Source organism: Callithrix jacchus, chromosome 6 (genome assembly GCF_049354715.1).
Source record: "Callithrix jacchus isolate 240 chromosome 6, calJac240_pri, whole genome shotgun sequence".
Taxonomy (NCBI): domain Eukaryota; kingdom Metazoa; phylum Chordata; class Mammalia; order Primates; family Cebidae; genus Callithrix; species Callithrix jacchus.
This window is the reverse complement of record NC_133507.1, coordinates 100171426-100184362: the sequence shown is the minus strand read 5'-3', so window position 1 is coordinate 100184362 and position 12937 is coordinate 100171426. Positions and strand designations below refer to the sequence as shown.

Here is a 12937-nt window from a genome sequence, read left to right as displayed (position 1 = left end):
CCTCCTAGGAACTTTTGAATTTTTGCCTTGACCAAAAAGAAAAATTCCAAAATTGATACTAACTTATTTTTAATGCTTCATTATCTCTGTGAAGTATGGAGAAGGCTAAAGGGAAAGACAGCTCAGCAGCAGCAGCTACAAACAAGAAAAGGTGAGTATTCTATGAGCACTAGAAGGCAGGAGGATATCAGGATGAATTCAGAGTCCCGCAAGTTTGAACACAGTAACTTTCCCAGACAGTGCTTTCTCTGAGCTTGTATCAGTTGAAATACTAGTGAACCCCAAATGTATGAATCTTAACAGCCTAGATAATTCTATGACCAGATTATGTGCTGCCACAGAATTCTTAAATATGTATCTGTAATTGCAAAGCACTGAAGTATTAAGGTCCAGAATTTAATTAAATCATTCACTAGAGAAGAGTTACTTTTTAAGGCAGTAGTGCATGAAGGATGCATTTTACAGGATTACTTCTTAGTTAAAATAGATACTTATCATAAAAATAATTTTGTCCACAGAGCTGTAAAATAGTAGGGACCTAAACTGAAACGAATGCATCTAACTGTAGAGACTAACAATGCCAATTTTTTTGCAGAGCATCAAATTTAGAGGACAGATACTACTAACACGGCAGATGTAGTCCAGGTACAATTGATTTGTTCCCTCTTTTAGACACGATTTAAAGGATTCATTCAACTATTACTCTTGCATTCAGACAAAGCTAATTCTTATGCAGATTTATGTCCCATTATGCATAGAGGACACTTCTAATTCTGCTGAAACAACAGTTTAATGAATTAAAGTTTGTGATCACAAACATAAGATGTAATAAGAAAGATGATGACAGTATAAAATAGTTAACTAGTCTATGTAATGTGGTGCATTTTAAATCCAAACAAGGAAACTATAAAACTATAAATTTGTTTAAGAAGATTTAAAAAAAATAAATTTCTCCTTATTCATGATTGTCCTTAAAAAGTGTGATAAAGGACTCTGGATTTTTAAAGATGGCTTAAAAATACAATTGTTGGCCGGGCGCGGTGGCTCAAGCCTGTAATCCCAGCACTTTGGGAGGCCGAGGCGGGTGGATCACGAGGTCAACAGATCGAGACCATCCTGGTCAACATGGTGAAACCCCATCTCTACTAAAAATTACAAAAAGTTAGCTGGGCACGGTGGCGCGTGCCTGTAATCCCAGCTACTCAGGAGGCTGAGGCAGGAGAATTGCCTGAACCCAGGGGGCGGAGGTTGCGGTGAGCCGAGATTGCGCCATTGCACTCCAGCCTGGGTAACAAGAGCGAAACTCCATCTCAAAAAAAAAAAAAATACAATTGTTAAGTAATTCCAATGGATCAATAATTCCAAATACATAGGGATAACATATAAAATTAAATATATTTATTGGTTAAATTAAAAATATGTATATACATGACTCAGAATACTTAAACAATAATTAAGTCTGCTATGGTGAATGTCAAAATACTAGATGACAAATATTAACTGCAAATATTCTGATCATCAAGGTTTGTCACAGTTTGGAATGCTTTCATCTTCTTTAAAAGTATTTTTTTTTAATTTTATGGCATTAAAAGACATTCCAGAATGGTTATTTTATTGTCTGTTTTGAGAAACAGTTGCAAAGATGCAAATACAAAAATAAAACGTCTAACCACTATGTCTGGAGAAGTATGTTAAGTCCTGAGTATTGAAAATCTTATATGTAATATGTTTTACTTGCCTCCCAATTAATTAATTGGAAATCACTTGATATGATTTCAAATAAATAGAAAAATAAAGTAAAATAGAAAAAAATTGTAAGGATACATTTCAGGACTTTCTGAATATGACAAAGTAATCGGAAAGCTAGGGACTTTGGAGTTAGAAAAAAGGAATTTAGTCCCAGCTTTGCAACTGTGAACTGGGGCCCCTTGAGCAAGTTAGTTAACATCTCTAATTCTTTCTTCTCTGTAAAATATAATATAAATAGCCAGGAAGTGGGACTTTGGGAGGTTTACATTGATAAACACTCTTCCATGGCAGATGTACTGTCTAAGTACCCAAAAAATGTTTGTGAACTCTTAAATTATCTTTTTTTGAAATAGGTGTCAAAGAAGAAGCAGAGTAATGGATGGGAAAGAGAGAGTGATCAGAGAAATAATCTATACAATAATGCATTATTCATGTATATCTGTATTACAATCTAATCAACAATGGAGTGGATAAATTGTGATATGCACAATGGAATGATATATCATAGCTAGACTGAACAATACAACACTTGAAAACTATGGATAATTTTACAAACTAATTATTGAGTAAAAGAAGAGATACACAACACAGCACATAGTGTATGAATTTACCCAAAGTACAAAACAGGCAGAATTAATCTTTACAAACGTAGACAGTGTTCTCCCTTCGGCAAGTAGTACAGGATGGAGAACAGCAACGTTTTGTTGCTTGATTTGGGTGATGGCACCATAGATGTGCTTAGTTTGTAGAAATTCATCAGGCAATCTTCCTGATATATGCAGGCTCCTATAGTTATGTTATACTTCAATACGAATTTTAATATGAATAATTTGAATTTAAACATACATTTTTTTCCAAATGCCATGCACACTCCACTGCACCACCTACAATTAAAACAGATCAAGGCCAACCTTGGAGGGTAAATTGGTTACTAGAGTAGCATCCGAGGTCAGAAAAGAACAGTTGGACATTAAATTCAGGAAGAAATAATTGTGAAAAACTAAAGGAAAAAGGGTAGATCAACTTTCTTAAATAATACTTTCTCTTAATCTTTTTTCCTGCACATAGTGCCATTCTGGTTGCTTTGCTCTCTTCTTAGGTAGAACTCCTGCAGTTTAAGGAGGTCTCAGTTTCAGGTGTCAAATCAGAGTTTCTGCAGGGGAAGGCCTGAGCATTAACAAGTTTAAGGAATCAGGTCCCTAAACCACTGGTTCTCAGTCTTGAACGTGCATCAGAATCACTTAGGCTTTTCAAACCACAGATTGCTGGGCCACTCCTAGAGTTTTTGGTTCAATGGGACAAGAGAATTAGGATTTTGAATAAGTTCTCAGGCTATGCAGATGCTGCTATGCTGAGCATGTACACTGAGACCCATTGTTTCAGGGAAAAAAAACCCAATAACTTTCCATTCTGAATCATATAGGTAAGTTTGGGATGTCTCTGTATTTTCACCAATAAAGGAAGAATAACACCAACTACTGTTGTCTGTTAAGAATTAAATATGTAAGGATTAAGCATATACAAGTACAAACTTCGGCACAAAATAGGTGCCGTTTAAATAATTAGCTATTTGTATTTTTATTTCCAGTGTTTCTCTTTTCTGAAATCTGGAAAGTCTTCAATAGGTGGAAGAGACCAGTTCACTTAATTTCAATGGTCTTCAACCCTAGATGCGCATTATTATCTCCTGGAGAGTTGGTAAAATTCCAAAGCTGGGGCTATACCTCAGGCCAATTAAATCAGAGTTTCTGCAGGGGAACGCCTGAGCATTAATAAGTTGTAAAACTCTCCAGATGAGTCTAATAATACAGCCAAGAGTGAGAATGACTGATTTGTTTGTTTGTTTGTTTATTGAGACAGAGTCTTGCTCTGTCACCCAGGCTGGAGTGCAGTAGCCGATCTCAGCTTACTAAAACCTCCACTTCCTGGGTTCAAGCAATCCTCCTGCCTCAACCTCCCAAGTAGCTGGGACTACAGGTGTTTACCATCACATCCAGCTAATTTTTTCTTGTATTTTTAGTAGAGATGGGGTTTCACCAGGTGGGCCAGGCTGGTCTCAAACTCCTGACCTCAGATGATCCACTTGCCTCAGCCTCCCAAAGTTCTCAGATGACAGGTGTGAGCCACCGCACCCAGCCAATGGCTTTAGATCCACAGAAAATGACGTCTCCAGTAACACATACAGCCTACAGAAGTCAGTTGTTGAGTGAAAGAAAAATTGTCTAAATTTATCCTGCACTAAATAATTGACATTTATTTGACTCAGATTGAGGACATTGCTAGGGAGGTAAAACTAAATTAGCTCTCTCAATCTACCATGCTCCCAAAAGAAAAATAGTGCTAGATCTCTTCATGGTTGCTCCCTTACTTAATCACACAACCCTTGAAGCAGGTTGGTTATCACACGACTTTCTCTTTACACAAGCCAATGATTCAACATAGTGAGTTTGAGGAGCGCTCAGATTTTCTTCTTTTTCATTATAGCTATGGGAAAAGAGGCTGAGGATATATGTGATGCCCATGATTCAGGCAACATCGCTGTCAATTGTGTATGTGGCTTCCTGATAATTATTCAAAAATGTTCTTTTGACGTCTACCCAGGTTACTGGCTGTGATTATACTTATTCATATATAATATTTTTTCCATTATTTAATATTTTAGGAAGATTGGCTTCAATCATTTGTCACCATAAAGAAGTGAAAATAAAATGGAATATCTATGATAAAAACATACAAAAGTAGAAAAAAAATACAATTATATACGAATCATATTGATGGGCGTTTACTAAGCCTAGAGACAAAGGAAACATAGCAAAGTAAAAATAAATTTCATACCCAAATTCAAATTTAAGTTAAAAAAAAATTAAAGCCTCTGCAGGGCACGGTAGCTCACACCTGTAATCCTAGCACTTTGGGAGGCTGAGGTAGGTGGATTACCTGATGTCAGGAGTTCGAGACCAGCCTGGCCAACATGGCAAAACCCCATCTCTACTAAAATACAAAAATTAGCTTTCTGTGGTGGCAGATGACTGTAATCTCAGATACTCAGGAGGCAGAGGCAGCAGAATCTCTTTAACCTGGGGAAAAGAGGTTTCAGTGAGCCAAGACTGTGCTACTTCACTCCAGCCTGAGCAAAAGAGAGAGACTCCATCTTAAAACAACAAAACAACAAAAAATACTTAAAGCCTCAGTTGGTGATATCTTTAAAGAAAGAAAAATAAAATGTAAAATGAACAAATGAATTGTACAAATAGATGTTTTTTTAACAAAATACCAAGACTACAACAGATAAATTAGTTGTATAAATACATTATTCCCAATAAAACTAATAAAACTGAGAACACATACTAAAAAGTTAGTTTAACTGGATCAAAATACATAATAGAATATATACCTATATGTCTACATATCAAAAATGTATATGCATATATATTTATATTTATACAGCTATAAATACATGAATAAATACTGATATATTAAATTTTATTTACAACTATACAGGTATACACAAGGGGCTATAGACAAGGAACTGTGCCTGAGGAGTCTGTGTGGGACCCACATTTGATGTACTTAAGGTGCTAGACTGTAATGGATGAAAATATGAGGGGCCTTGGAGGGAGTGAGGGCATTTTGCATGCAGGAGGGGATGGAAACTTTTGGGGACTATGTTGGCAAGCCTTCATGATGGTCCCCAAAAATACTCAGCCCCTACTAGTCTTCTCCAACAATGAAACAGAGCTGAATGTGTGACCAAGAGGTCCTGTGAAAATGACAGTTGACATTCAAGGATAGGCCATCCAGGGAATTGAATCTCCGAATTACCCACACTAAAGTTCAGGCACTACATCATGAGGATACTCCCACAGCCCCATAAAGAAGCCAATGTGGAGAAACTGGAAGCCTCATGTCAGTAGACAGCAACGATCTGCCATCCATGTGTGTGATCCAATCTGGATGTGGTGCCCCAGCCTCAGGCAGGCTGTCATGTTACAGCAGCCTCAGCTGAAACCTGGCCTCAACCTCATAAGAGATCTTGAGCCAGAACCACCCAACCAAGATGATCCCAAACTCCTGATACATACGAACTGAGACAGACAGTAAATGCTTTTTTAAAAGTCACTAAGTTTTGGGCAATTTATTAAGCAGCAATATACAATTAATACTGCTTTTGTGATGTGTGTGTGTTTGATTAGTAGGTAAGCTATATATAATCTAACCATTTAACAATTACTTATTTTTTAAAAGATCCAGCTCAGTGTTAATATAAATGGAAACATAATAGGTCATACATTGCCTAACAGCTTTTTTAATATGTAAAGTTTTTTAATATGTAACTTAAGACTTAAAATGTGATATACCTGGACTCTACCTCACACAATACACAAAAATTAACTCAAAATGGATCAACAAACTAAAGAACAGAACTGAAACGACTAAACTTTTCTTGACTTTAGCAATGGATTTTTAGATATGATAAAAATCATACGCAATATAGAAAAGAAAAGAAAGATCAGAATTCAACAAAATTTTGACAAATTGTGAATCAAAGGATATCATCGAGACAGTGAAAAGTAAACTGAGAAAAAATATTTCAAAAATAGGTATCTGATACAACTCTACTATCTAGAATGTATAAAGAACTCTTAAAATCAACAAAAAAGACAAAAATTAAAATGCTTTTTCAGTATAAACTGTATGGAATAAAATGTTCTGTAAATTTGGCTGAATCTAATATACAGGGTTTGTTTTTTTCTTTCTGAATTGTCAACTAATAGGCTAGCAAGTCTGAATTGACTGCTATCCCTCAAAGACTTAATGCTGCCTCCTTGAGGTTCTATGTTGTCTGCCCACCTGGAATGTTTTTCTATTTATTTTTACCTGTCTGCTCTTCAAAGCCGAGCATATGATTCTTCTCCGAAATGATTAACTTGAGTAAAAATTTTCTTTATTCGGTGATATTACCACTTATATGATACATAATATAATGTTGTATGCTGTGGATATACATGTTTGTATCATGTCACCTCTTCCTGGTTATAAATTTCTTAAAGGAGATAATTCAATCTATGTGAGCATGCCCACAAATACACCCTGCTAATATACAGCCCAGGTGCAGCCATGTGCACCTGGGACATAATTGACAAATAAAATTAATAAATACATGAAATGATAGAAAACGGTGAAACAAAGTTTCTAAAATGTATTTAAATGCTAGCATTCTTTCACTTCCAGTTATTTTGTCATAAAGTATCTTTATTTTTCCTTGATAAGAACAAAAGACTCTAAGAATATGAAGATTGGTCCATATGTTTGTATTGTTAATTGTATTTTTATAAGTTTGTGCCATATTTTATCTAATACTCAAATTTAACCTAGTTTTATACTCTTTATTCCACATTTTAAAAACATAAACTTAAATTACAAAAAGATATTATTTAAAAATAAGATGAAAAAGCAATTTGAGTTTGTGGGTTAGAGAATGGTTATTAGTGATGTTAATCAGGGATGATCTGGCATGATCTAACACAGTTTTACTTTTCGTAGACATTTAACCAGCTTCCCTGAAAGCAAATAGTAAAAATTGTTCTTCTAGGCAAACATTGACTGACTTGGACAAGAATAGAAAAGTTCTCAAACTAATATCACTAGTCTATTTAATAATTAATCATTTTTAACTATTTTAACTATTATCATTCACTATTCTTTATAAACTGTATCAGACTTGCATAAAACTATAAATGTGGAAACACATACCAAAATCTTCTCACTTTTTTCTAGGAACTTGTTTGAAGCAAAAGATTTCAACGATATTACATAATCCATACACTTAATAAAATAAATTGAATCTGAATTAAAAAAGAAAAACAAAACACAACTTTTGCAGCCTGGCGTGGTGGCTCACCTCTGTAAGGCCAAGGTTGGTGGATCACCTAAGGTCAAGAGTTCAAAATCAGCCTGACCAACATGGCGAAACCTCATCTCTAGTAAAAATACTAAGTTAGCTGGATGTGGTGATGCCTGCCTGTAATCCCAGCTACTCGGGAGGCTAAGGCAGGAGAATTGCTGGAACCCGGGAGGTGGAGGTTGCAGTGGGCTGAGATTATGCATTGCACTCCAGCCTGGGCAAGAAGAGTGAAACTCTGTCTCAAAAAAAAAAAAAACACTTTTGCCTTATTTTAGGACTTTTAAAAAATTACGGATTTTGTAAGTTAAAGTATTTTATTTTAACATAATTATTTTCACATGCCATTGTAATAAATAATACAGCGAGATCACATATATTCACCCAGTTTTCCTCACTGGCGCTATTTTATAAAACTATAGCTCAAGAAAACAACCAGGATATTGACATTTACATAATCAAAATAGAAAGAATTTCCATCTCCACAAAGATCCTCTTGTTCCATACAAATTTTAAAAAGCTGCTCCCATTTCCCTCCTTTTCTCCTGGAAACTTCTAATCTCTTCTCCATTTCTTTAATTTTGTCATTTTGAGAATGTTATGTAGATGAAATCAGACAATCATATTTTGGAACTTTTTTTTTTTCATTTGGCATAATTTTGAACTTGTTCCATAAAATTAAAAAAGCTGCTCTCATTTTCCTCCTTTTCTCCTAGAAACTACTAATCTCTTCTCCATTTCTTTAATTTTGTCATTTTGAGACTCTTACATAGATAAAATCATAAAAACAGTCATATTTTGGGACTTGTTTTTCATCTGGCATAATTCTGAAGATTTATTCAGGTTGCTGTCTATATATCAAAAGCTCGTTACTTTTTATTGCTAAAAATTTATTTCAAGGTATGAATGTACCACAGTTTGTCTAGCCATTCACCCTTTGATTCACCCTTTGAAGAACATCTGGACTGTCTCAGTTATTGACTATTATAAATATAAAACTGTTGCAAATATTCTCATACACGTTTCTATGTAAACATTATTTTTTATTTATCTGGAATAAATGTCCTGAAGCACTTGCCTAGTGAAATTTAATGGTTGGGTCAGATGGTAGCATATGCTTAGTTTTTAGGGAAACTGTAAAAATATCTTCATAAGTAGCTATACCATTATACATTCCAACAGCAATATATGAATGATCTAGTTTCTCTGCATGCTTGCCACCATTTGGAACTGTCATTTTTTTTTTAAGAAGAAGAAAGAAAAAGAGAGAGAAAGAAAGGGAAAAAATGAAAGAGAAAAAGAAAGAGGAAGAGAAAGAGGGAGAAAGAGAAGAAAGGAAGAAAAAGAAAAGAAAGAAAAAGAAAGAGAAAGAAAGAATAAAAGAATAAATGAGAGAAAGAAAGAAGAAGAGAAAGAGGGAGAGAGAATGGGAATCTTGCTCTATTGCCCACGCTAGAATGCAGTCTAAAAATGGGTATTAAAAACCTCTTTTATGCCCATAAATGTGCTTAACAATGAAGACAGGAAGGAATAAGGGAGGAAAATAACAAACAAGCAGCCAACCAATATTTCATTTAAACCCGTGAAATGCTATTGAATTACTAAGGAGTGATTTACTTCCAATTATGTAGTCATTTTTAGAATAGGTGTGATGTGATACTGAGAAAATGTATGTTTTGTGGATTTGGGGTGGGGTGTTCTGTAAATGTTTATTACGTTTAGTTATTTCAGGTCTGAGTTCAAGTCCTGGATATCCTTGGTAACTGTCACTTTAAAAAAAAAATCATTCTGATAAATTCATAGTGATATTCTATTGTACTTTCAATTTGCTTTTACTTATTGGCTAGAAATGTTAAAATATTTTCATCTACTTAATTGCCATCTGTAAATATTCAGTGAAATGTTTCTTTATGTCTGGGCCTATTTTCTGATTATATAGTTGTGTTTTTGTAATAGTTGTTTTTAACTGTTCAGTTTAAAGAATTCTTTATATATGATTGTTGGTCCTTTGTCGAACATGGGAATTGCAAATATTTTCTTCTAGACTGTAACTTGTCTTTTTAGCCCGAAAACAGGGTCTATCATAGAGAAATAATTTGTCCTGCTATGGACTGTGTTTTTGGTATGCATTTTTAGAACTCTTGGCTGGGCATGATGGCTCTCGCCTGTAATCCCAGCACTTTGAGAGGTCATGGTGGGCAGATCATGAGGTCAGGAGTTCGAGACCAGTCTGGCCAACATACTGAAACCATGTCTCTACTAAAAATACAAAAAATGAGCCAGGCATGGTGGTGGGCACCTGTAATCCCAGCTACTTGGGAGATTGAGGCAGGGCAATTGCTTGAACCCAGGAGGCAGAGGTTGCAGCAAGCTGAGATCATGCCATTGCACTTCAGCCTAAGCAACAATGCTAGACTCTGTCTCAGAACCAAACAAAAAAATAAACAAACGCTCTTGCCCTAGCCTTAAATTCCAAAGATGTTTTTCTAAAAGTTTTATAGATTTACACTTTACATTTAAAAGCATGATCCTTTCTGAGTTTGTATAAGGTGTGTGACTTAAGCCAATATGATGCTTTTGTTTTTGTAGGCTTTTTTTTTTTATTATTTTTTGCCTATGGATATCTCATTGTTCTGGCACTAGTCGTTGAAAACACTGTCCTCCATTAAACTGCTTGTGCACTTTTGCCAAGATTCTATTAGGCATGGTTGTGAGGGCCTATTTCTAGGTTCTCTCTTCTCTTTCATTGACCTATGTGTCTGTCCTACTGCCAGATCCAGTCTTCATTACAATAACTTCCCAAACCTGATTTTTTAAGGCTCATGATCAGTTTAATATAGCAGACTTTTCAAGCTTAAATTACTTAGATAAACAATTTTATGTTAAAAACTTTCTAGCATATTATAATATTTTTGTTTATAAAATTCAAGTATTTTTCTTACTATAACATATGATTTACAAAATCCAAATGAATAAAGACAACCCAAAGCAAAAGATAAGAAAACATGCCAATATCTATAATATGAAAAGATGACTTTGACTAAAATCCCCATCTTTTACAGCATAAATTACTACTTTTAGTCAAAAAATAAAATGTAAAAAATACAGCATATGTATATTCCAAAAGACTAAAACCATCAAATAGCTGTTGTTTAGAACTGTGAAATTCCATGTGTTCAAAAGGCTTTAAAAGCATTATCTGAGACTTCCTGCCTTAAGTCCATAAATTTTTATTATTCGTCTTGGAGCTCATAAACTTTCTTGAATGATCTCCAGTCATTTATTCTTTACAGATACTAATCTGCTGACCTGCCTTTCCAACATTTACTTTACTTTTTAACTGTGCAAATGATATCTAAGTACAAAATACTCAACAACCACACATATTGCTCTAATTGTGTTTTAGGGCTCACATGGAATAAGGAAACATTAATTTCAATTAGAACATTTTATTTGTTCAGAATTAATTTATTGGCTTTCCCCATTTGCAAAATTTTCTGCAACCCAAGCTGACATTCAAACACCACTAAAGAATCCATTGACCACAATCTGAATCAATTTTTTCAGCAGCTTCCTTCCCAATATACGCATTTGAAGCTCAAGACACAGTGACTAGAAAAGTCTCTAATCTGTACACACATGAAACACTCAAGTATATAGTAAGGCTTATCCTGAAACTTTCACAAGCCCACATTTGTTGGATTTGCTAAACTCTGCCACGTTCTCCTTTGCCAAGAGATGTACTTGGGTCAGCACAGGCACATGGCAAATTGTCCCAATTATTTGATAGCCAGCTATGAAAGACATTTGGACATTATCTTCAAACATCTTTTGTGCAAAGTAGTCATTACTGTACTTCTGTAGTTACTGGATATGCCAGATTTTGCTTAGGTGAGTTATAGCTGAGCAAAATTATGAATTGTCACCCAATGCATCACAAAGAAAACTATTCTCAAAGATCATTCCTTTACCTGTTTGACATCATATGCCAGAAGGACATATTTTAAATCTGGTGAAACTGAATGTCTTGATGCTTTGAAGGTTACCTAGACAAAGAAAAAAAAAAAAACAGTTATCTTTAAAAGCTTTTTAACATGAATTTGGAGTATAAATGTAAAAAAAAAAAACACTCAATTCTCATAGCACTACAAAATGGCATTCACATTTCTTTTATATTATATATATATTTGCGTGTATGTATGCATGATTATTCAGATGAATATAAAATCTCAAACAAGACATATTAGACACTTCAGTAAGACAACATTTGCTAATATATCTTCTTATATGTTAGCTCTTAAAAAATGCTAACATTTTTGTTTCTTAAAAAATTCAAAGGCCCACTGAAATTCCTACATAACCAAAATGCTTTTATATTTGTATGCTAGATTCATCAAAAGGAAAAGAAGTATTGACATTCTGTTTGTAATAATTTTCTGTCACTATTTTTGTATTCTTAGTGGTTGAATGTTTATATTTAAAGGAGATACTAACATTCAAGGCAGACTCTCTTTAAAGGAAATACCTAGGGTGAAACAGATTAAAACACAAATACATAACATTGCGTTTGATGTCAAACAAAAACTGTTGCACTGTACTTGACTAATCTTGAGCCTATAATCAAAAAATTAAACAAATTTGATGATAGAGGAATTTAAACTACACAATGAAACATAAATACAATCAATGTAGAGCAAAGATTTCATATGAAATAGAGGTATTTTTCTAATTCATATCTAAAGAGTGGGCAAGCACATTGAGTTGATGTATCAAAAACCTCCAAAATATAAACAAAAAAAACCACAAAATGAATTGTATAAAATGTTAAGCAAAATAGATACTTTGCATGGTATTTGCAGAGAAATACATGCATAAACATTTGTAGACACCTTATGGTAGTATAGTTTTCATAAGACTGCTCTCTATAAAATTCTGAAAAGTGTGAAGTCAGAGTTTCTTTGTTTTGTTTGGTTTGTTGGTTTGCTTGTTTGTTTTACATAGGGGACTCCAAAACACAATGGATAGGATAAGAAACTCAGACTAATCAGTATTTGGAAAATTTGGGTGGTATAAAAAAAGATATAGTTGGTCTTTGTCTCTGGTTCTCAGCACAGAGCTCCGGAAACCCTTGAAATTTCCTGAGTGAAGAAATGTCTTTTGTTATTCATAGCAAATTTCTTTCCAAGTTATCCAATTTCTGCAACATCAGTCGACTCTTTGTGAGGGGAGGCATTAGCTTACAGTCTCAGGATTAAGCTGTTCATCAGATTACATCAAGCATGTGAT

General features: G+C 34.3%; 1 protein-coding gene across 5 annotated transcripts in view; it reads right to left on the bottom strand.

Annotated features, from left to right (window-relative positions):
• The window catches only part of DPP10 (dipeptidyl peptidase like 10), a 1417953-nt gene that overhangs the window by 307977 nt on the left and 1097039 nt on the right, over positions 1-12937 (bottom strand). For all 5 annotated transcript variants that reach the window (XM_078327944.1, XM_035306582.3, XM_035306580.3 and 2 more), the window contains one exon: positions 11623-11697. In XM_078327944.1, the coding sequence (XP_078184070.1) occupies positions 11623-11697 (75 nt within the window). The remainder of the gene's footprint in view (positions 1-11622; positions 11698-12937) is intronic.